Source organism: Catharus ustulatus, chromosome 4 (assembly GCF_009819885.2).
Source record: "Catharus ustulatus isolate bCatUst1 chromosome 4, bCatUst1.pri.v2, whole genome shotgun sequence".
Lineage (NCBI taxonomy): Eukaryota > Metazoa > Chordata > Aves > Passeriformes > Turdidae > Catharus > Catharus ustulatus.
In genome coordinates this window covers 1,801,817-1,827,328 of record NC_046224.1, presented here as the reverse complement: position 1 = coordinate 1,827,328, position 25,512 = coordinate 1,801,817, and the positions used below count along the sequence as shown (strand labels likewise).

The 25,512-nt window shown below is 45.9% G+C and overlaps 1 protein-coding gene across 1 annotated transcript; it reads right to left on the bottom strand.

The window, feature by feature from the left end:
- Window positions 1-1,243: 1,243 nt before the first annotated feature.
- TUBAL3 (tubulin alpha like 3) lies at window positions 1,244-15,136 on the bottom strand. The gene is made up of 4 exons (XM_033059116.1): window positions 15,091-15,136; window positions 10,512-10,755; window positions 3,993-4,141; window positions 1,244-2,238 (listed from the first exon to the last, which is right to left on the bottom strand). Exons 1-4 carry the CDS (start codon window positions 15,091-15,093, stop codon window positions 1,255-1,257), a joined length of 1,380 nt encoding a protein of 459 aa, XP_032915007.1. The 5' UTR covers window positions 15,094-15,136; the 3' UTR covers window positions 1,244-1,254.
- Window positions 15,137-25,512: the final 10,376 nt, after the last annotated feature.

Here is a 25,512-nt window from a genome sequence, read left to right as displayed (position 1 = left end):
CTGCCCCAAATATCAGACACAGTTCCCTTCCTTGTCCCCATTCCTGGCTGCACCTGGAATCTTCTCAGTGGACAATAAGGGATGGAGGGTTTGGGGTGACAATTTTGGGGTGGCTCAAGGGACCTGGACCTTCCCAGGGTGTCACCTCCATCCTGCTGTCACCATTCCTGGAGTTTTGGGGTCACCAAAGAGTTTTTGGGATCATTCCACCTCCTCTCTCTCCCCATTCCTGGCTGGATTTCCCTGCTTTGGGAATATTTCCCAAATCCTCAGCACTCCCCCAGCCACCAGGATTTGCTCAGACACCAGCTGAGCTTCACCAGAAATGGTGAGAGGAGGCCAAACCCCACCACAAAGGGATCCCCCCTACTCAAAAATGACTCCCTGACCCCAGACATGGAATTCCCTGAGCATGCAGCTCCAGACAGAAATTCCCACAGGATACAAGGCACTTCCCCCACAGCACTAATTAGGGTTGATGACTCTCTCACAGCACACCCTGATCAGCATTTGCTCTTCTCCTCAGGACATCTCCCCACAAAACCACCCTGGGTGAATCCAAAAAAAAAACAAACCTCTTTATTCATATACAAAAAGCCATTTGCACAGAAGTTTACAGGTGCATTTCTAATTCCAAAGTGCTTTCAACAAGAAAAAGCCAGAGCAAGAGTTTGCCATTCCAGCCAAAGCAGGCAGCACTGCCTGCATTAGGAACCCAGCTAGGCAGGATGTCAGGCTTAAATTAGGCCTGACTCAGCATCACTCATCAAGAAACAGCAGTGGGATAAAGCTCAAGACACCCAGGCTAAGGAGGAGCTCTGTGAGCCCAGACTATGCAAGCAGGGGAGGTTTAATACATCAAACATCGAGGTCCAGGCTGGTCCTTGGGCACCTCCAAATTGGAATTGGGGACAGAAGTTTGGATTCCAGCTGAGGTCAAGACTGGATGTGGGTAATGGATTTAATCAGTGAATGCAGCCTGAGAAGGAGGAAACAAAGTTCTGACTGCAAGATTCAATGGGAAATAAGATTTTACTGAGTGGAAGTGTAAAAGTTGGTCTATGTGTTGGTTAATAGGGGATTGGAGTAAAATATTACCAGCCTTGCTGTAAGTGGTAAAATAAATGTAAAGTGGTGAAAAATAAATGTAAAATGGTAAAAAATAAATGCAAAAGAAGCACATGTAGGGTTCATGTAGTTGGATTCTGACCAGCATTCAGCATCCCCGTGTTTCTGATGGCCAACACAAGTTTGTCAATACTCATCCTCATCACCCTCCTCCTCCTCTCCATCTGCTGAGTCCCTTCCAACCTCCTCATAATCCTTCTCCAGGGCTGCCAGATCCTCCCTGGCCTCGGAGAACTCCCCCTCCTCCATGCCCTCCCCCACGTACCAGTGCACGAAGGCGCGCTTGGCGTACATCAGGTCAAACTTGTGGTCCAGGCGCGCCCAGGCCTCGGCGATGGCCGTGGTGTTGCTCAGCATGCACACAGCCCTCTGCACCTTGGCCAGGTCCCCTCCTGGCACCACCGTGGGCGGCTGGTAGTTGATCCCCACCTTGAAACCAGTGGGGCACCAATCCACGAACTGGATGGAGCGGCGCGTCTTGATGGCGGCGATGGCGGCGTTGACGTCCTTGGGCACCACGTCGCCGCGGTAGAGCAGGCAGCACGCCATGTACTTGCCGCGGCGGGGGTCGCACTTGACCATCTGGTTGGAGAACTCGAAGCAGGCGTTGGTGATCTCCGGCACAGAGAGCTGCTCGTGGTACGCCTTCTCGGTCGACACGATGGGCGCGTAGGTGGTGAGCGGGAAGTGGATGCGCGGGTAGGGCACCAGGTTGGTCTGGAACTCGATCAGGTCCACGTTGAGGGCGCCGTTGAAGCGCAGCGAGGCCGTGACCGAGGACACGATCTGCCCGATCAGCCTGTTGAGGTTGGTGTAGGTGGGGCGCTCGATGTCCAGGTTGCGGTGGCAGATGTCGTAGATGGCCTCGTTGTCCACCATGAAGGAGCAGTCCGAGTGCTCCAGCGTGGTGTGGGTGGTCAGGATGGAGTTGTAGGGCTCCACCACGGCTGTGGACACCTGAGGGGCCGGGTACACCGAGAATTCCAGCTTGGATTTCTTGCTGTACTCCACGGAGAGCCGCTCCATCAGCAGCGAGGTGAAGCCGGAGCCGGTGCCTCCTCCGAAGCTGTGGAACACCAGGAAGCCTTGGAGCCCACTGCACTGGTCAGCCTGCAGCAACACTGGGTATTGATCCCAAGGACAAAAACCATCCCAAGAACACTGCATATTGATCCAAAGGACAAAAAACCATCCCAAGAACACTGCATATTGATCCCAAGAACACTAGGTATTGATCCAAAGGACAAAAACTATCCCAAGAACACTGGGTATTGATCCCAAGAACACTGGATATTGATCCCTGTAAGGACTGGGATAACTATCCCAAGAACATTGGATATTTATCCCTTTCAGAACTGGGATAACTATCCCAAGAACATTGAATATTTATCCCAAGAACCAGAAAACTATCCCAAGAATATTGGATATTTATCCCTGTAAGAATTGAGATAACTACCCCAAAAATACTAGGATAACTATTCCAAGCAAATGGATATCTATCCCTGTAAGGACTGGGATAACTACCCCAAGAATATTGGATATTTATCCCTTTCAGGACTGGAATAACTATCCCAAGAAAACTGGGATAACTACCCCAAGAAAATTGATATTTATCTCTTTAAGAACTGGGGTAAACATCCCAAGAAAATGGGTACTTATCCATTTAAGAACTGGGATTACTATCCCAAGAATATTGGATATTTATCCCTGTAAGGACTGGGATAATTATCTCAAGAAAACAGATATTTTTTCCCTTAAAGGATTGGAACAACTATCCCAAGAAAAGGGACATTTATCCCTGTAAGGATAGGGATAAATATCCCAAGAAAACTGATATTTATCCCTGCAAGGACTGGGATAATGATCCCAAGGAAATGGATGTTTATCCCAAGGACTGGAATAACTACCCCAAGAATATTGGATATTTGTCCCTGCAAAGACTGGGATAATTATCTCAAGAAAACAGACATTTTTCCCTTAAAGGATTGGGAAACTATCCCAAGAAAATGGATATTTATTTCTCTAAGAACTGGGGTAAATATCCCAAGAAAATCTGTACTTATCCATTTAAGAACTGGGGTAACTATCCCAATAATATTGGATATTTATCCCTGTAAGGACTGGGATAATTATTCCAAGAAAATTGATATTTTCCCCTGTAAGGAAATAATGGGATATTATTTATCGCTGTAAGGACTGGGATAATTATTTCAAGAAAACAGATATTTTTCCCTTAAAGGATTGGAACAACTATCCCAAGAAAACGGACATTCATCCCTGTAAGGACTGGAAGAACTATCCCAAGAATTTATCCCTGTAAGGACTGGGACAGCTATCCCAATAATGGATATTTATCTCTTTAAGAACTGGGATAAATATCCCAAGAAAATGGGTACTTATCCATTTAAGAACTGGGATAACTATCCCAAGAATATTGGATATTTATTATCCCTTTCAAGACTGGGATAATTATCCCAATTATGGATTTTTATCTCTTTAAGAACTGGGATAACTATCCCAATAATATTGGATATTTATTCCTGTAAGGACTGGGATAACTACCCCAATAATGAATACTTATCTCTTCAAGGATTTGGATAACCATCCCAAGTTATACTCACCCCTGTAAGGACTGGGATATTTATCCCAAGTACAAAATTCTGCTTAGAGCCCTCACCGAGTTAAACCCGGTTTTAACAACAATTCTCCGCTTTTAGGACAAACACACACTTGGAGCATTCCCAAACCAAATCCCAACAGCAGCAACAACCCCTAGACCTCACCTAAAGCTAATTTTTATTTGAAGACTTGCACCCCAAGCAAAGTGATGTTATTTGAACCCAAAGCAGGGTGTTGTCCCTCACCATTTTCCGGATCCTGCTGAGCACGGTGTCGATGATCTCCTTGCCGATGGTGTAGTGGCCACGGGCGTAGTTGTTGGCAGCATCTTCCTTGCCACTGATGAGCTGCTCTGGGTGGAAGAGCCCGTGGTAGGTCCCAGTCCTGATCTCATCTGCACCAGGAGGAGAAATCAGGGAGAGCAGAACACACAGAAAAGTTCTGGGTGAAAAGTGTGACGGAGGAAAAAAATCCATGGGATGTTCAGCAGGACATGGTTAGGGAAGGGTTGTGGGAATAAACTCACATAGGTGAGGTCCTACAGAACTCCAGCTTCACCTACACCTACCGTGAAATCCTAAATTAATGTGGTTTCATGAGTTAGGACACACACAGAAAAGTTCTGGGTGAAAAGCGTGACGGAGTGTCCTGGGTCCCAGGACATTCCACCCCTTATCTCCACATCGTGAGTCCACTACTAAACACCATGTAAAACCTCATCAGTTAAATACTTCCATCTCATGCCTGTGTGATCTAGTTTACAGACAATGGTAGTAACATTCAACAACAATCATATTTGTCTCACCCCACAATCAGATCTCCCTGAGGTACACATCGTGTTGTTCCATCTCTCTGCATTACTCACCACACACAACCTGGTCCTCGAGCAAAAACAATCCCATGGATGGGTTTATCTGTACTTAAGGCAGAATTTATCCATACTGTCTTTCCTAACAAACCTCTGACATGGACCACTGGGACTTTATCTCCCTCTATTATATGAAGGGACTCAGACTGGGCAGGACCTGCTCGGTTGGTGGAGCCTCGAGTGTTAACTAACCAGGTGGCCTTTGCTAAATGTTGCTCCCAGTTTTTAAAAGAACCCCCACCCAATGCTTTTAAAGTGGTTTTCAACAATCCATTGTACCTTTCCACTTTACCTGCAGCTGGTGCATGGTAAGGGATGTGGTACACCCACTCGATGCCATGTTCCCTAGCCCAGCTGTTTATGAGGCTGTTCTTGAAATGAGTCCCATTGTCTGACTCAATTCTCTCAGGGGTGCCATGCCTCCAAAGGACCTGTTTCTCAAGGCCCAGGATGGTGTTCCGAGCAGTGGCGTGAGGCACAGGGTAGGTTTCCAACCACCCCGTGGTGGCTTCCACCATGGTCAGCACGTAGCACTTGCCTTGGCGGGTCTGAGGCAGTGTGATGTAGTCAATCTGCCAGGCCTCCCCGTACTTGTACTTGGACCATCACCCACCATACCAGAGGGGCTTCACCCGCTTGGCCTGTTTGATGGCAGCACACGTCTCACAGTCATGGATAACCTGAGAGATACTGTCCATGGTTAGATCCACCCCTCGGTCTCGTGCCCACTTATAGGTGGCATCTCTACCCTAATGACCTGAGGCATCATGGGCCCATCGTGCTAGGAACAATTCTCCCTTGTGGTCCCAATCGAGGTCTATCTTTGACACCCCTATCTTTGCAGCCTGATCTACCTTCTGATTGTTTTGCTGCTCCTCATTAGCTCTGCTTCTGGGGACATGGGCATCTACATGGCGAACCTTCACAGGTAGTTTCTCTAACCGGGTAGCGATGTCTTTCCATTCTTCAGCAGCCCAAACTGGTTTTCCTCTACGCTGCCAGTTCGCCTCTTTCCATCTCTCCAGCCATCCCCACAAAGCATTGGCTACCATCCAGGAATCAGTGTACAGATAAAGCTTTGGCCACTTCTCTCTTTCTGCAATGTCTAGGGCAAGCTGAATGGCTTTGAGTTCAGCGAATTGACTTGATCCACCCTCTCCTTCAGTGGTCTCTGCGACCCGTCGTGTGGGGCTCCATACGGCTGCTTTCCACCTCCGATTCATCCCTACAATGCGACAGGAACCGTCGGTGAATAAAGTGTAATGTGTTTCCTCTGCCAGCAGTTGGTTGTATGGTGGAGCTTCTTCAGCCCCTGTCACTGGTTCTTGTTCCTCATCTGTGACACCAAAACTTTCACCTTCGGGCCAATTTGTAATTACTTCCAAAATCCCAGGGCGATTCAGTTTTCCAATCCGGGCGCGCTGTGTGATGAGGGCAATCCACTTGCTCCATGTAGCACTGGTGGCATGGTGGGTGGAGGGAACCTTTCCTCTGAACATCCACCCCAGCACTGGTAGTCGGGGTGCCAGGAGGAGTTGTGTTTCTGTCCCAATCACTTCTGAGCCAGCTTGGACTCCTTCATAGGCGGCCAAGGTCTCCTTCTCTGTTGGGGTGTAGTTACCTTCAGACCCTCTGTAGCTCTGACTCCAGAATCCCAGAGGTCGGCCTCGAGTCTCTCCAGGCGCCTTCTGCCACAGGCTCCAGGACAAACCATGGCTCCCAGCTGCAGAGTAGAGCACATTCTTTACATCTGGTCCTGTCCTGACTGGGCCAAGGGCTACAGCATGAGCAATTTCTTGCTTTATCTGGGCAAAAACTTGTTGCTGCTCAGGGCCCCAGTGGAAATCGTTCTTATTGCAGGTAACCATGTAAAGAGGGCACACAATCTGACTGTACTCAGGAATGTGCATCCTCCAAAAACCTATAGCACCTAGGAAAGCTTGTATCTCCTTATTGGTTGGTGGGGACATAGTTGTGATTTTGTCAATGACATCAGTAGGAATCTGACGCCGTCCATCTTGCCACTTCACTCCCAGGAACTGGATCTCTCGAGCAGGTCCCTTAACTTTACTCTTCTTGATGGCAAAGCTGGTTTCCAGGAGGATTCGGATGATTTTCTCTCCTTTCTCAAACACTTCTGCTGCTGTGTTCCCCCACACAACGATGTCATCAATACATTGTAGATGTTCTGGAGCCTCACCCTTTTCTAGTGCAGCCTGGATCAGTCCATGACAGATGGTAGGACTGTGTTTCCACCCCTGGGGCAGACAATTCCAGGTGTACTGCACACCCCTCCATGTAAAGGTAAACTGGATTCTGCTGCCAGGGGAATGGAGAAAAATGCATTTGTGATATCAATAGTGGCATACCACATTGCTGCCTTGGATTCCAGCTCGTACTGCAGTTCCAGCATGTCCAGCACAGCAGCACTAAGTGGTGGAGTCACTTCATTCAACGCTCGATAATCTACTGCCAATCTCCATTCCCCTTCAGATTTACACACAGGCCAGATGGGGCTGTTGAAGGGTGAGTGAGTTTTGCTGACCACCCCTTGGTTCTCCAGCTCTCGGATCATCTTATGGATGGGAACTACAGCATCTCGAGTTGTTCTATATTGTCGGCGATGCACTGTGGAAGTGGCAATTGGTACTTTTTGCTCTTCTCCCTTCAGAAGTCCTACTGTAGTTGGGTTCTCAGACAGTCCAGGTAAGGTGTTCAATTGCTGGATGCTCTCTGTCACCACATCTGCTATCCCAAATGCCCACCTGAATCCTTTTGGGTCTTTAAAACACCCCCTTTGGAGGTAATCTATGCCTAAAATGCATGGGGCCTCTGGGCCAGTCACAATAGGGTGTTTTTTCCATTCCTTTCCAGTCAGACTCACTTCAGCTTCCACCAAGGTGAAGTCCTGTGATCCACCTGTCACACCAGCAATAGAGACAGATTCTGCCCCCACATATCTTGATGGGACTAATGCACATTGTGCACCAGTATCAACCAAAGTTTTATACTTTTGTGGTTCCCATGTGCCAGGCCAACGAATCCACACATTCCAGAAAACACGATTTTCCCTCACCTCACCCTGGCTAGAGGCAGGGCCCCTCTAAGCCTGTTTATCCTTCTTCCCTTGGGCACATGTCTTGGAGGTTCCTTCAAGGGGATCGGACATGTCATCATCATCATTATACTTGGCAATTTAGCTACGGGCAACTGGAGCTGCTCTCCTTTTGGTGGAATTTCCTCTTTGAGTCTTGCCTTCCTTCAATTCACGCACTCGTTGTGCCAGAGCAGCAGTAGATTTTCCATCCCATCTCCTCATGTTTTCTCCACAATCACGCAGGAAGAACCACAGCTCAGCCCGTGGGGTGTACCTTCTCTCCCCATCGGGGGAACGTCTGCGTTGGATACCAGGGCCTCTAATTGGTGCAGCCGAGATTTGGAGAAGGTCCTCCTTAATCTCATCCCTGAGTCTCTTATGATTCTCCTCTATCTTGTCTTCTAATTTCTGCAGACGTGTTTCCACAGCTGCGATTCTGGCATGTGTTGGACCATGTACAGCATCTGCATATGCTCGGAGCTTCTTTGCCATATCGAGCACGGTCTCATCCCTCTTCATTATTGCCAAAGCAGAAGCGTATTCATGTGGCCCAAGTCGCACAAGTTTTCGCCACATCACAGATGTACATGGTACCAAGTCTGGATTCCTAGTTGTTATGTCATCTGAGAAGATAATCTCTGCCACTGCCATTTCTCTCAGGCGTTGGATCCCTTGCTCTATAGTCTTCCACGGTGTCTGCTGCATATAGAGATCGTCTGCACACAGGTATCTTTGTGCTACACTGTCCAGGACCCGTGCCCAGAGGCTGTGAGGGTTAGTCCCCCTCATCATTCCTTGGTCGATGACAGGATCATGTGACAGGGATCCCAAATGCCTCGCTTCAGTGCCGTCCAGAATTGTAGCCTCGCCTGCAGCATCCCAAAGACGGGCCAACCAACTAATTATAGACTCATCAGGTCGTCGAGTGTAATCCTTTCTTAGACCATGGAGGTCCTTTAGGGAAAAGGACTCAATATTGGCCTCTGATCTTGTACCAGTTGCTTTGACTCCTGGTTTTATGTCAGGAGGCACTGAGGGTCCTTCTCCTGCATCCTCATCATCATCATCATCCGCTGGTCGATTGGTCTTGTCTGTGGACTTCCCACTTCTCGTGCTAGTAGCAACAGCCATTGGTTGAGGCTTACTGTCTAGTTTAGCTGCTGGCCTTGAGCCTGGGGTGTTGGCTGCAGCCTGAGTGACTGGGATAGTGGCTGATTTATCTCCCTGTGCCCTTTCCTCTGCCTGCTGCCCTACAGTATCTAGCAGGGTGCGATAAGCATATGCCAGGGACCAGCTCACCGCAATGATCTTTTCCTCCTTGGAGTTATCATGGCATTTCTCTTTCAGGTACTTTGCCACCTCATCTAGGTTCTGAATTTGTTCAGTGGGAAAGTCCCAGACTATAGGGTCAGAAAATTCCTTCAAGATTTGACCCATATGCTCCCATTTCCCACACCACTCAGGATTCCTCACACTTGGCTCTACTCCTAAATCAGGAGTCCCATCAGTCCCTCTAGAAATCTCAGCTCTTATCCTATAGAAGCTGCAGACTGTATAAAGCAAGGTTACTAGATTGAACAGCAGAAAGATGGTCTCTTTAGCAGTCAGGGGAAACTGAACACACTCTAATAGGGATGGAAAAAATTCAGGGGAGACGAAGGAAAACAAAGGCTGAAAAGCCTCATCCCCTGCTTCTCCTCTAACAAACTGGGCACATAACCATAACCATGAACCATACATTCCTGGAACAGACTCCAGCATCTTTATAAACCTCCTACAAGCCATTACAACCAAGCCCAGCCCGATGGATATTCTGGTCACTGCCCCTCTGCTACAGAAACTGAAAACACCGGAGCTATTTCAGGGTGAGAAAATAAACCCAAGGACCATAGAGGTATTAAGACCTCAAAAAACCCTAAAGAGCAAAAATACAAGCAGGCCTCCACCCCCAGAGACATTATAAATTCAAACAACATTATTAGAAAGAAGTTTTTTCCACTTTCTCTTGCCCTACAATTGGGCGCCAAAAATTTGTCCTAGTTTAGGCAAATTTAAAAAAACAAACAAACCAACCTGGCCCAGCCCCAGAGGGTTTTTTAATCCACTCCATCCCAACTTGGACACATCCCACAATCTCCTGGCTCACTCGTTCAGTTCTCCACTTAATACTTTAATGAGGTGTCTGAAAATTAGACAGAACCCAAACAAAAGTCTGCAATCCTTTAATTAGAACTAATGAGTCACATCCCAGATGGAAAGATAGGAGGAGAAGCCTGGAAGGCAGGAGCAGGTGGCTGGATTTGGATTTCCAAAATAAAAATAATAATTATTTTCTAGGAAGACACCTCAAATTGAGGTGCACAAACACTCAGAGATCCCCAAGGGAGTTGGAAGGGGAAGTGAGAATCTTTTGGAATCCATCAGGTTGGGAAATATCTCCAGGATGAAGTTGGCCAAACAGCACAGCCAGGTCCCACAAACCCATGGAATGTGTGGCACCCCACTTTTTGGGTGGCATCAGAAGCAGATGTGCCACATCTGGCCATGGGATGGTGGAACTGGGGCCAGGACCACCAAGGGCTGGCAAATCCAGGTCATTTTCCACCTGCTGAAGGTCCCAAAAGGAGGGAACAAAGAAAACTCACAGGTTTGGCACTGCTTTGGAAGTGTAAATTCTGTCTGCTTCCAATGGCTGGGGACATTTAACCAGAGCAGAGCAGTGGGAACAACAGGATTTCATGGAAAAGGGGTTGGGAATTCTGGATTAAAGCTGGATCAAGGACAAAATCCCAGTTTTACCAATGACTGTGGGCTCCAGGTCTATGAACACTGCCCGGGGCACGTGTTTGCCAGATGCTGTCTCACAGAAGAAGGTCTCAAAGGAGGAATCCACTTGCTCAGAGTTGGGATCCATGGATTTCAGCTGCTTGGAGGCAGGAATGGTGCCATCAGCCTGGATGCCATGCTCCAGGCAGTACAGCTCCCAGCAGGCATTGCCCATCTGCACCCCGGCCTGCCCGATGTGGATGGAGATGCACTCCCTCTGGAAAAGGAAAATTGGGAATTTCACACATCCTGTGCGTTAGGATCAGGAGTTCCAACCCACACAGCTCACCTCAGAGCCATGGTGAGGGAAACAGGTGGTGCCCAGAGCTAGAGCTGGGATTAAATTGGGATCAAACTGGGATCAGCATTCCCAGAAAAAGCTCTCCCAGCCCAGGGAAGGAGGAAGGGAGGAGCTGCTGCTCCATGCTGGGGCAGGAAGCAGCTGAGCAGCACCAGCTCCAATCCCACATCCTGATGGGAATCAGCAACAGCAGCTCCAGGCTCTTGACCCCAAGGATAAAAGCTCAGGGAGAAGCCAAGCTTGGAAAAGCTGAGCCAAGCTGGAGTCACAGAGGAAAGAAGCCGGAGAACACAGGGATTGCCCCAGGGCAGAGCTGACTCCCTGATTTATCCAGGGTTTATCCAGGTCACTCCCAGCAGCCTGTGGCTCCAGGGAGGCTCCTCAGGCACCGGCGTCTCCTGGAGCCTCCCCGAGGTACTTTTGGTGATGCTTCCCTGGGTAATTGGCATCTGCTGCTTCCAGCACGCCAAGATCAAAGCCAGGGCACAGCCTGCTGCCCCACATCCCAAAAATCCCAATTATCAAGGCCAGGGCACAGTCTGCTGCCCCAAAAATCCCAAAAATCCCAATTATCAAAGCCAGGGCACAGCCTGCTGCCCCACATCCCAAAAATCCCAATTATCAAAGCCAGGGCACAGCCTCCTGCCCCAGATCCCAAAAATCCCAATTATCAAAGTCAGGGCACAGCCTGCTGCCCCACATCCCAAAAATCCCAATTATCAAAGTCAGGGCACAGCCTCCTGCCCCAGATCCCAACTATCAAAGCCAGGGCACAGCCTGCTGCCCCACATCCCAAAAATCCCAATTATCAAAGCCAGGGCACAGCCTGCTGCCCCAGATCCCAAAAATCCCAATTATTGCAGTGCTGCTTCCCAAGGGGTGGCAGGAAAAGGGAGCAGATCCCACCTGGAAAGGACAAGCAGTGCAGCTGATCCCATCTTTTGTGGCAGCTTGGCTCAGGTCTCACCTCATCTCACCAAGCTGGGCTCTCCACAGCTAAGCCCAGCTTAGAGAGGGGTGGTGGGATCAGCAGATCCCAAATCTCCAGGGAAGTGCACACCCACCCAAAGTGCCCAGGAGTCTCCAGAAGATTCCAGCTGCACACCCCAGGGTACCAGGCACTGGTGGCAGGGAAATGGAACTGCTCCATCTCCTTCTCCCAGCATGGATGTGCCAAGGTTTTGCCATCCCACGCTGCCAGGACAGAGCCAGGCAGGACTGGATGGTTCCTGGGACATGGGGACACCAACCCAGAGCTGCCTGAACAGCCCCAAATCCCAGCGAGGGTGAGAGCCCCAGCTCTGTGGGGTGTGGAGGCTGCTGGGATCAGGGATTGTTGGGATCAGGAGCTGCTGGGATCCAGGGTTGGAGCAGGAAATGCTGGGATCAGGGGGTTGGTGGAATCAAGAGGATTATCAGGAAAAGGAGCTGCTGGGATCCCATTCCTGCTGGGATCAGGAGCTGCTGGAATGAAGGATTTTTGGGATAAGGAGCTACTGAGATCAGGATCAAGGATTGTTGGTATAAGCAGCTGCTGGGATCAGGGATTGTCATGATCCTGTTCCTGCTGGGATCAGGGATTGCCAGGATCCCATTCCTGCTGGGATCAGGGACTGTTGGGATCAGGGATTGCCAGGATAAGGAGCTACTGGGATCCCATTCCTGCTGGGATCAGGGACTGCCACGATCCCATTCCTGCTGGGATCAGGGACTATTGAGATCTGGGAATATTGGGATCCCATTCCCACTGGGATCAGGGAATATTTGGATCAGATATTGCCATGATCCCATTCCCACTGGGACCAGTTATTGTTGGGATCCCACTCCTGCTGGGATCAGGGAATATTGGGATCCCATTCCTGCTGGGATCAGGGAATATTGGGATCTGGGAATACTGGGATCCCCTTCCTCCTGGGATCAGGGAGTATTGGGATCTAGAACTGCCAGGATCCCATTCATGCTGGGATTAGGGATTGCCAGGATTCCATTCCCACTGGGATTAGGGATTGTTGGGATCAGGGATTGCCATGATCCCATTCCCACTGGGATCAGGGACTATTGGGATCAGGGATTGTTGAGATCCCATACCTGCTGGGTTCAGAGATTGCCAGGATCCCATTCCTGCTGGGATCAGGGAACATTGGGATCCTATTCCCACTGGAATCAGGGACTGTTGAGATCCCATACCTACTGGGATCAGGGATTGCTGGGATCCCATTCCCACTGGGATCAGGGAATATTGGGATCCCATTCCTGCTGGGATCAGGGACTGCCAGGATCCCATTCCCACTGGGATCAGGGATTGCCGGGATCCCATTCCCACTGGGATCAGGGAATATTGGGACCCCCTTCACACTGGGAATATTGGGATCCCATTCCCACTGGGATCAGGGAATATTGGGATCCCATTCCCGCTGGGATCAGGGATCCCATTCCCACTGGGATCTGGGACTGTTGGGATCCCATTCCCACTGGGATCAGGGATCCCATTCCCACTGGGATCTGGGACTGTTGGGATCCCATTCCCACTGGGATCAGGGATTGCCGGGATCCCATTCCCACTGGGATCAGGGATTGCCGGGATCCCATACCTGCTGGGATCAGGGATTGCCAGGATCCCATACCTGCTGGGATCAGGGAATATTGGGATCCCATTCCCACTGGGATCAGGGCTCCCATTCCCACTGGGATCAGGGACTGTTGGGATCCCATTCCTGCTGGGATCAGGGACTGCTGGGATCCCATTCCCACTGGGCTCAGGGAATATTGGGATCCCATTCCTGCTGGGATCAGGGACTGTTGGGACCCCCTTCACACTGGGATCAGGGAATATTGGGATCCCATTCCCACTGGGATCAGGGACTGCTGGGACGCCCTTCACACTGGGAATATTGGGATCCCATTCCCGCTGGGCTCAGGACTGCCCTGCTCCCACCCCTCAGCTCCAGCTGCCACCTGCACTATGTGGACAATGCTGGCTGCCCCAGCCCAGCCCTGCCAGCAGCGTGGTTTCAATAATTCCCCATCCCAGATTTCCCTGCTCAGCTTCCCAGCTCTTCCCTGGGACAGCTGCTCCACTCCCAAATCCCCATTCCCAGCACCTGCTGCACTGGGAGCACTGGAATTTGCCAGAGCTCAGGGAAAGAGAACAAAGGAATGGAAAAATAAAACAGAGAAAGTCAGAGCTGCTGGAAGGAAAAAAAAAAAAAGCTCAGCGGTTTATTGGAGGTTTTCCCCTCCTGTAAAATATTCCAGAGGGTTTTTTTGGGATCTTCCCAACATTTGCATCCAGCTGAAGTGGTTTTTGCAGACTCTGGCTATTGTTGTCCAGCTGATTTTCCCATTGGGAACACCATGTAAATATTTAACACTTTTATGGCCAGGCCAGACCAGAAATCTGCAGACTAAAGGAAAAGTTCAAAGCCAAATCCCTGGGAGCCACTTTGAAGTTTTCTCCCATTTGCAACCAGGTTGTTTTTTTTTTTTCCCAACAAGTTGCTCCTTTGCATCCACACACAAAAAAAAAAAAAAAAGAAAAAAAAAGAAAAAGTGTCAGTTGGGATCCTCTTTGCCAAAAAGTTTCAGCCAAAAAAAATCAGATTTTTGCAGATTTTTTGTTTTTTTAAGTCCCCAGCTCAATCCACTTCAGTTCCCCAGCTGCAAATGTTTTGGAGCAGGGATTCCATGAAAAAACTACATGGAAAAGGGGGATTTTTATCCATTTCAAATCTAATCCCAAGGGTTTAGAGCAGACAAAGGCAACATGGCAGCTCATTCCTAAGGAAAAAAAAAAAAAAAAAAGATAACTCCTAAAGGTTGTGCTTGTTGCAGCACATTAAGTTAAAATTTTAAGAAAAGGGAGACAGATGGATTAAAAAATTTAATTTTAATCCATAATTAATTGAGGGAAATTTACTGGTCCTACACAAACAATAAAAAAAATAAAAATTCCTAACTTTTAACAAACTTTTTAAGCCTGCAGACCTGCAAAAAGAAAAAATAAAAAGAAAGAAAAAGCACCAAGAGGCCACTGCAACAATTCCCAGCACATCCCTCATTTTTCCCTTATAAGGAGCAAACCCTGAATCAATAACCCACAGCAGAGCTGCTGGAAATTCAAAATCCCCTGGAGAAAAGAGAAAAAAAAAAAAAATAAAAAAGAAGAGGGAATTCTGAGCTCAGAGAGAATTTTGAAAAATAAATTTAAAATAAAATAAAAGTGGGGGATATTGGAAATTTTGAAATTCTTACCATGGTGAGGCTGGGAAAGGTCTGAGCAGAGCAGCTGCTGCCTCTGCCTCTCCCTGCAACTTTATAGCCCAGGAAATCCTGGCTCCACCTGAATTTTCAAAAAGTTTCTGCAAGCTTAAAGGAGCAGAGCTCCTTTTCCTTCCATCCCCTAAAAAAAATAAAATTAAAATTAAAAAAAATGGGGATTAAATCCCACCAAGCTTGCAGGATTCAGGCAGTGCAATGTGAATTTTTTGGGTTTTTTTTTTTGCTTTTTTGGAGGTTTTTTTTTCTTTTTTTGCTTTTTTTTAAGGTTTTATTTGAAAGTTGATTATTTAGTTTAAAAAATAAGTTGGAAAAAAAATTTTAAGGGGTTTTATTTGAAAGCTGATTTTTTTTAGTTTTAAAAAAGAAGTTGGAAAAGGTTTTTTTAAAGGTTTTATTTGAAAGTTGATTTTTTTTTAGTTTAAAAGAGAAGTTGGAAAAGTTTTGTGTGTTTTGATTTTTTAAGGGTTTTACTTGAAATTTGATTTTTTAGTATAAAAAGAAGTTGGAAAAGTTTTGTGTGGCCTTTTTTTTAAGTGGTTTTATTTGAAAGTTGATTTTTTAGTATAAAAAATAAGTTGGAAAAGTTTTGTGTGGTTTTTATTTGAAAGTTGATTTTTTTAGTTTAAAAAAAAAGTTGGAAGAATTCCCAAATTTTCTTTGGTTCATCCAAAAATTCCCCTCATTCACCTCTTTATTTCCCATTAAAAATTCCCCAAATTTTCTTTGGTAAATTCCAACAATTCCCCTCATTCACCACTTTACATCCCATTAAAAATTCCCTAATTTTCCTTGGTTCCAGCAATTCCCCCAAGTCCAAAATTTGGGATTTTTTTTTTGGTTTTTTTGGGAATATGGGAAGGAAAAAAGGGAATTTCTGGAGCTGGTAGTGACAGAGAGAACCTGGGTGGGGATTTCAGCTTTTCTGGAGAAAATAAAAAATGAAGAATTTCAGTGATTTCTTTATCAAGTGATGTCTTTTGGACAAACCCAAGTCCAAAATTTTGGGATTTTTGGGGGAATACAGGAAGGAAAAAAGGGAATTTCTGGAGCTGGTGGTGGCAGAGAGAACCTTCCTTGGAGAAAATAAAAAATGAAGAATTTCAGTGATTTCTTCACCAAGTGATGTCTTTTGGACAACCTCAAGTCCAAAAATTTTGGGATGTTTTGGTGTTTTTGGAGGATATGGGAAGGATTTTTTGGTTTTTTTGTGGGGTATGGGAAGGAAAAAGAGGGAATTTCTGGAGCTGGTGGAGGCTGGGTGGGATTTCAGCTCCAGATTTAGAACAGAATCAAGCAGTGCCCACCCCCAACACAGAACTTTTTATAGCCAGACCTCACAGCTGCTGCCTCCTTCCCACATCCCAAATATCCCAAATCCCTCCCCACTGCCCCTGCTGTCACCTCCAGCTGCTGCTTTGTCCCCTGGGGTCAGTCCTGACCCCACAGGGTGTCCCAAAATGTTCTGGATGTGGAGGTGAATTTGGGGCAGGACTCATCAGGAACTGAGGAACTGCTTGGAAAAGTCAATTTTCTTTAAAATCAAAAGATTTCAGCACTGAGAAAATAATTTACAGTAATTTCATGATTATAAGCTGCACCATTTTGACTAAAATTTTGGTGTGAACCTGGAAGTGCAGCTTATAATCAGGTGTGGTTTATATATGGACAAAGAACTGTTATTCCTATTCCCAAATCTTTGCCTGAGAGCCCCTTGATTTCAAAATTATAATAATTTGGAGGGAGGGGGTTTCCATTCTCCATTTCAAAGAGAGGCTCCTGCCTTTCTCAGCACACACCTGTCCTCCAAACTAAAACAGCAACTTTTCCTTCTTTGTCCATATATAAACCACACCTGATTATAAGCCACACTTTGGGATCGGACCAAAATTTTAGTCAAAATGGTGCAGCTTATAATCATGAAATTACTGTAATTTTATCTGTCCCACAGTGGGACTCAATGGCCATGAGCAGAAAATGACTGGCTGGAGGAAGGATGGGTTGTGAAAAGATAAAGAACACTGCCCCAGCTGGTTTCAATGGATGCCCATTAGCAGAATATCTCCCACAGAGATCAGGATCACTGCCCCACCCTCAACAGATGGTGACAGAACAGAAACCTTTGATCACACTCTGTGTTGTAACCCAAGACAGGTGCCGACACCCGGACGTGCGGCTTATAATCGTGAAATTACTGTAATTTAATTTTTTTTTTTTTCAGGGTTCTTTTTTTTTCCTGAGCTGAAAAAATTGGGATTCAGGCACCTCCAAAGTGCAATTCCAATAATTTGCTCCCAGGTTGAATTTTTCACCTGCTCAAATCTCCATTTCATGGGAATTTCCCCCAAATCCCCCTCTCTTTGTTCCTTTGGGGTTTTTCCTGGGAAGGAAATCTGCCCATTTGCCATCCCCCCAAAGGCATTTGGTGTCTTTTCAAGTGAGTTCTGTGCTGGAACAATCCCAGGGATCTTCAACCTCAAATTCAGCCTTTCCCAAGGGAAATCAAATTTTTGATCCAACCAATCCTTTGGAAATCCACTTATTTTGCTGATATTTTTTTCTGATTTTTTTCCTGATTTTTTGCTGGGTTTTGCTGATTTTTGTTGGGTTCTTTGCTGATTTTTTTTTTTTTTGCTGATTTTGTTGCAGATTATTTTTGTTGATTTTTCCTGACTTTTTTTGCAGATATTTTGCCAATTTATTGCAGATTTTTTGCCACTATTTTTCTGATTTTTGCCATTTTTTGCTGGTTTTTTTGCTGGTTTTTTTGTCACTATTTATCTGATTTTTGCTGATTTTTTGCTAATTTTTGCTGATTTTTTGCCAGTATTTTTCTGATTTTCACGGATTTTTGCTGAAATGTTTTCTGAATTTTTTTGGCTCATTTTTTGCTGGGTTTTCCTTAATTTTGTTAATTCCTTTACTGATTTTTTGTTGACTTTTACTGATTTTTTTTCTGTTAGTTTGGTGATATTTTGCTGAGGTTTGCTGATTTTTGCTGATTTTTTTTTTGCCGATATTTTTCTGGTTTTCACTATTTTTGCTGATTTTTTGCTGATTTTTTTGCTGATTTTTTGCCAACATTTTTCTGGTTTTCACTGATTTTTGCAGAATTTTTTGCTGATTTTTTGCTGATTTTTTGCTGATTTTTTGCTGATAATTTGCTGGGATTTGCTGATTTTTTCTGATTTTTTTCCTGAGTTTTTTCTGGTTTTTTTCTGGGTTTTGCTCATTTTTGCTGATTCTTTTGCTGATTTTTTGCTGATTCTTGGCCGATATTTTGCCAATATATTGCTGATTGTTGCTGATATTTTGCCAGTATTTTTCTGGTTTTTGCCATTTTTTGCTGATTCTTTTGCTGACTTTTTGCTGATTTTGTCTGATTTTTTTTCTGGGTTTTTTCCCTGATTTTTTGCAGATATTTTGCCAATATGTTGCTGATTTTTGCTGATTTTTTTGCCAGTATTTTTCTGATTTTTACTATCTTTTGTTGAATTTTTTTGTTGAATTTTTTGCCGATTTTTTGCCGATTTTTTTTCTGGGTTTTGCTTATTTTTTGCTTGATTTTTTGCCAATATTTTTCTGATGTTCACTTTTTTTTTGCTGATTTTTTTTTGCTGATTTTTTTTTGCTGATTTTTTTCTGATTTTTGCCAACTTTTTGCTGGTTTTTGGGGTGATTTTTCTGCCAATATTTTGCTGATTTTCCCTGGTTTTTTTCCTGATTCTTCCTAATTTTTTTTCTGATTTTTGCACATTTTCCTTCAGCCAAACTTCCCCTGCAAACACATCCAGCAGTGGTTGCACTCCCAAAATAAAAACAATTAACCTTGCCACAAAAAAATAACCAACACCATTAATTTAATAATAATTATAAATTTATCAAAATCTATTTTAAAACAAAGCATTTGGCATCAGCTGGAATTTTGATTTTTCTTTATTATCCTGCAAAGAACAGTGGGAAAAAAATGAATTTTATCCTGATGATAAAATTATAAAGAATGATCAAATTATTTTTAAATGATAAAAGAATGAAAAAAATAATTTTAATGCATTTTTTAAATGTTCCTTGTAAAATAATTTGGAGAAAAAATGGATTTAAATTCCTTCATGAGAATTTTCCTTCCCACCTGTCTGGATGTGGAAATATCCATGAAAAAATGGGATTGGGAAATATCCACATAAAAATGGGATTTGGCAATATCTAAGTAAAATAAAATTGGGAATATCCAAGTAAAAATGAAATTAGGAATATCCAATTAAAAATAGGATTCAAAGTATCCAAGCAAAAATGAGATTGGGAATATCCAATTAAAAATGGGATTGAGAATATCCAATTTAAAATGGAATTGAGAATATCCAGTTAAAAATGGAATTGAGAATATCCAGTTAAAAATGGGATTGGAAATATCCACATTAAAAATGGGATTGGGACTATCCAATTAAAAATGGGATTGGGAATATCCAAATAAAAATGGGATTTGGAAGCATCCAAGTAAAAATGAAATTGGGAATATCCAAGCAAAAATGGGATTGGGAATATCTGTGTAAAAATGGGATTGGAAATATCCAAATAAAAATGAGATTGGGAATATCCAATTAAAAATGAGATTGGGAATATCCAATTAAAAATGAAATTTGGAATATCCAAGCAAAAACACGATTGGAAATATCCACATAAAAATGGGATTGGGAATATCCAAGCAAAAATGGGATTGGGAATATCCACATTAAAATGGGATTGGGAATATCCAATTAAAAATGAAATTTGGAAGTATCCAAGTAAAAATGAAATTGGGACAATCCAAGCAAAAATGGGATTGGGAATATCCACATAAAAATGGGATTGGGAATATCTGTGTAAAAATGGGATTGGAAATACCCAAATAAAAATGGGATTGGAAATATCCAATTAAAAATGGAATTCGGAATATCCAAGCAAAAACATGATTGGAAATATCCACATAAAAATGGAATTGGGAATATCCAAGCAAAAATGGGATTGGAATACCCACATAAAAATGAGATTGGGAATTTCCATGGAAAATGGGATTGGGAATACCCATGTAAAAATGGGAATATCCAAGCAAAAATTGGATTGGGAATATCCAAATAAAAATGGGATTTAAGAATGTCCAAGCAAAAATGGGATACCTCCAAAAGAGGCAAAAAATCAGCAAAATCTTGGAGGAGAAACAGCTCCTAAAAATAAAAAAATTAAAAGTTTTTTAAAATAATAATAATTTTAAAAAAAGATCCAAGAGAAACAGCCCTGGAAATCCCATCCTGGGCTCTGCTTTGCCCTGCTGACCTCCCAAAGGATGATCCCACAGGCACAAAGGACATTTCCAAATCCCAAATCCCAGAATTCACACCTCAGCTGAATGCAGAGAACAGCAGCTTTGGAAATTCCTTGGAAATTTGGTTGCAGATTCCAGGAGGACACAGCAATTTGGGAATGGATGATGCAGAAATCAGGATGCAGCCAAGGCAGGTCTGAGCTGAGCAGGATTGGGAAGGAGGAAGGAATTTGGCTGGGGGGGAGAAAAAGTGGATTGGAATAAAAAAAAGTAAAATTAATTCTCTTTTCTTTGGCATCATTTCCAGGCTGAGTCCTCTGGCACACCTGGTGCCCCAGGAATGCTTCCTCCCCCATCTCAATGGATGATTTTTCCCAAAAAAAAGCACAAATTCCTTCTAAAATCCTCACAAATCCCACAAATTCCTTCCTTTAAACCCTCACTCTCACATCTGGCTGTGTGCAGTTTTTTGGCAGCCTGAAGAGGGAACATCTCATCTGAACCAAAGTCCCACCTCAACAGCTCAGCTTGGGGGTTTTGTACCTCTGAAGAACCCATTTGGGATTTTTTTTTTTTTTAAACCTAAAATGCTTTGTGCACATGTGGGGGTTTTTAATGGGTTTTGAAAAGAATTTAATGCGTTTCAAAGAATTTGCTGCCCAGAAAGTTGAGCTCAAGCTGATGAACCTGATCAAGTGTAAAAGTCTGTTCCAGAAGTGAGGTGTCAGAGCTGTTAAAAAGAGATTTTTAATTTTTTATTTTCACTAAATTTGGCAAAGTTTGTACTCCAGAGGAGATATTTCCAATTTATAAGCAGGGGACAGACCCCATCCCCTCCTCATCCCTGCCACTTTTCAGATGGAAAAGGCTGAAATGGAGGAAAATCCAAACCTCAGCCAAGTGGGACAGATTTCCAGATGATCTCCTCAGCTGAGAGTATCCAAAAAATTCACCCCAAGCTTTGCTGGAAGCACCACTTGACCCTGGTGTGGGGTGGGAGGAGCAGCAGGGGCTGCTGATGGCTTTTCAAGGCAGGGTTTGGGGATTTGCTGCTCTGTCTGGATAAAGCAGCTGCTTTTTTTCCAGCTCTATCAGATTTAAAAACCTCACCACAAAATTAGTTTAGGCCGTGGGTTTGTGCACAGCTCAGGATTTCAATCCTTTGGGTGTGTTTTGAGAGAGGAGACTGAGGTAAATTTGTGGGATTTGAGCTGATTTCTGAGGTGGGTTTTTTTATTATTTTATTTTTTTAGGAAGGAGTTGTTCCTCCTCCAAAATTTTGCTGATTTTTTGCCTCTTTCAGACTGGGTGAGGCTGTTGCTCCCCTTCCCAGGAAGAATCTTTTCCTAAAATCCAGCCTAACCTCACCCAACACAGCCCTCAGTGATCAGGGATGGATGGATGGATGGATGGATGATGGATGGATGGATGATGGATGGATGGATGGATGATGGATGGATGGATGATGGATGGATGGATGGATGATGGATGGATGGATGGATGGATGGATGGATGGATGGATGGATGGATGGATGGATGGATGGATGGATGATGGATGGATGATGGATGGATGATGGATGGATGATGGATGGATGGATGATGGATGGATGGATGGATGGATGATGGATGGATGGATGATGGATGGATGGATGGATGGATGGATGATGGATGGATGGATGATGGATGGATGGATGGATGATGGATGGATGATGGATGGATGGATGGATGATGGATGGATGGATGGATGATGGATGGATAATGGATGGATGGATGGATGGATGGATGGATGGATGGATGGATGGATAATGGATGGATGGATGGATGGATGGATAATGGATGGATGATGGATGGATGATGGATGGATGGATGATGGATGGATGGATGGATGGATGGATAATGGATGGATGGATGATGGATGATGGATGATGGATGGATGGATGATGGATGGATGATGGATGGATAATGGATGGATGGGAGATGGATGGATGGATGGATGATGGATGATGGATGGATGGATGATGGATGGATGGATGGATGGATGATGGATGATGGATGGATGATGGATGGATGGATGGATGGATGGATGGATGATGGATGGATGGATGATGGATGGATGGATGGATGGATGATGGATGGATGGATGGATGGATGGATGGATTGCATTTTCAACAACACCAAGGGCCAGGTTCTGCTTTTTGTCCTGCAAAGCTGGGAAAGGCCCTGGGGGTGCTGTGACAGCAGCTGGATGTGAATCCAGATGTGCCCAGGATGGCACCTGGATTTTAGCAGGAATGGAGTGGCCAGCAGGGTTAGGGAAGTGACTGTGCCCTGTGCTGGGATTTGGGGTCAGTTCTGAGCTCCTCAGCTCAGGAAGGACCTGGAGGGGATGGAGAGTGGCCAGGGAATGGAGCTGGGAAGGGGCTGGGGGAGCTGGGAAGGGGCTCAGCCTGGAGAAAAGGAGGCTCAGGGGGGACCTGGTGGCTCTGCACAAGTCCCTGAAGAACAATTTGGGATTTTGGTGCTGCACAAAAAAAATCAATTGGCAATAAAATCATGGAATCCTGGTCTCTACATCAGGCAGGGCAGGACAGTTCCAGCCCTTTTCCACCTTCCCAGATTTCATCCTCTACCTGCACATTCCTTGGAATCAGGGGATCAGCTTTGGGCTTGGGAGTGGAGCTGGGGAACCTGGAAAAGCTGAGGGAGATGAGAAGGATTTGGAGGGCCAGGAAAAGCTGAGGGAGATGGGAAGGGTTTGGAGAAGCAGGAAAAGCTGAGGGAGCTGGGAAGGGTTTGGAGAACCAGGAAAAGCTGAGGGAGATGGGAAGGGTTTGGAGAAGAAGGAAAAGCTGAGGGAGATGGGAAAGGGGCTCAGCCTGGAGAAAAGGAGGTTCAGGGGGGCCCTTGTGGGATCACTGAGGGGGATTTGGTATCTGCTCCAGGGACAGGAGGAGAGGGAACGGCCTCAGGCTGGGCCAGGGTGGATTTTGGGATAATTCCTTCATGGAAAAGGTTGTGAAGCATTGGAATGGGCTGCCTAAGGCAGTGGTGGGCTCATCATCCCTGGAGATGTTTAAGGAACGACTGGACGTGGTTGACAAAGCGGTGCTCGGCCACAGGCTGGACTCGATGGTGTCCGAGGCCTCCTGCAGCCCCAGTAACCCCGCCATTCCCGGTAATACCAGAGTACGGACGGCCATGGCCGCGCTGCGCCTCAGTTTCCCCACAGAACGCTCCGCCAGGGGGCGCTGCGCCCGCCGCCCCCTCACAGTGAGCACCGCCCTCTGGCCACGCCCCCTCGGCTCCTGATTGGTCAGCACCGCCACCACGGCTCCTGATTGGCCAGCACCGCCCCCGCGGCTCCTGACTGGCCAGCTCCGCCCCCGCGGCTCCTGACTGGCCAGCTCCGCCCCCGCGGTTTCTGATTGGCCAGCACCGCCACCACGGCCCCTGATTGGCCACCGCCGCCAGCGCCGCCATTTTCAAACCGCTGCCGCCGCCATTTGTCCCCGGCTGAGGCGCCGCTGCTGCCAACCCCGCTCCCGGTGTCCATCCCCATGGAGGCAGAGCCCCTGGGACCGAAACCCCCTGGGCGGAGACGGAGCAGGGCCAGCATCTCGCCGCCCGCCGGCGGCACCCCCGGTGTGGCCGCCTCCTGCAGCCGGTAGGAGTCGCGATCCCCCCGTGAGGGGCTGAGGGTGACCCTCAGAGGAGCCCTGGGAAGGAAACCCCCGGCCGGCTGTGAGGGGATTTTCCAGGGAAATTCCTCTCCTGAGGGCTGTGGGAGAAAGAATCCTTTGCCTTTCTGCCTCATGAGATGGACGCTTCTTTTCTCAGGGTGTAACAGCATTCCCTGCCTAGTGAGGAGGGGGGTTGTAGCTGCTCCTATCACGGCATTTAAAAGGTTGGAATGATCCTTAAGGATCATCTAGTGACACTTCCCACTCTCCCAGGGTGGCCTTGGACATTTCAGGGATCCCAGGAGCAGCCACAGCTCCTCTGGGCAGGGCACTGGATCATCTCCCCTCTCCAAAATCCACCTCTGCCTTCACTCTGATTTTTAAACCCCTGTCTGAGATGTCTGTTGTTCTGTGATATGAAACTTAGGAGATAGAAACTTGTGAAATAATTTACACTGAAGTTCAGTTCGTCTTGTTTGTGTTGACCCCAGAACGTGTTTGGAATTTAAAGAGGTTTGACACACAGATCAGAGACTTGGGGTTTTCTGTTGCCTTCAAAGTCAGGAAATTACTTCTCTAAACGTGCAGGTAATGTGGAAACCTTTTATATCTGACAAAAGTGGCTTTAGTTCCCTCAGCACCGAGAGTTTCCACCTCTCAATGCTGTGTTTGGACAGCAATTTATTCCTGGGTGTGATCAGGGATCAACCTTTGCATCCCAGCTTGGCTTGGAGGGCTGAGAGATGCTCCTGCTTCTCCTCCAGCCCCGTTTTTCCATGGAAATGAGAGCGAGGAAGGTGAGTGGAGTGTTTTGAAACCTGGAAAACTTTCTTAATTAGGTGCTAAAAGCCAAGTAAACATTGAGGAGCTTGGGTTGTGCAAGCATTGTGGTAGAAGGGTTTAACAGGCTTTGGAAAATAAATTATTTCATAGAAACTCTGTTGAAAAAATCAAATTGGAGCTGCCTAATTAACACACTTTGAAAAGCAGAGTTTAATTGAAGGCTTTGGTAGTTTGGGATGGTCGAGCATTCCTGGGTGAGGTTTGTTTGTGTGGGAAATTGGGCTAAAACTAAAAAGGAATTAATGGAGATACTCAGCACCTCTGTGGTCTGGTGATGCAGAGCAACTCGAGATGCTGCTGTTGTTGAAAATAATGAAAAAGTTTAACTGGAGATGTCCAGCCTAACTTCAAATTTAGGTCAGCTTGGCTTTGGTTGGGTGAGTTCTAAAAAAAAATCCATGGACAGGGATTTTCTTACCCTTCACAGCTTGATCACACTCACTGGGGGAGAATTCTCCTTGTATTTACTGGAAATTTTCCATGCTGCAGCTTGTGCATGTGGAAGGGTCTGTTTCTGGTTTTAGCTCCTTTTTAGATTGTGTGGACAGCACTTAAATCCCTTTTTTGGCCTTTCCT

Coding starts and splice junctions, on each gene's coding strand:
- TUBAL3 (XM_033059116.1), bottom strand. Junction 4,142..10,511: donor CCTGGAGCCCACAGTCATTG/GTAAAACTGGGA, acceptor CTCCTGGTGCAG/ATGAGATCAGGACTGGGACC. Junction 2,239..3,992: donor TCAGCAGGATCCGGAAAATG/GTGAGGGACAAC, acceptor GTGTTGCTGCAG/GCTGACCAGTGCAGTGGGCT.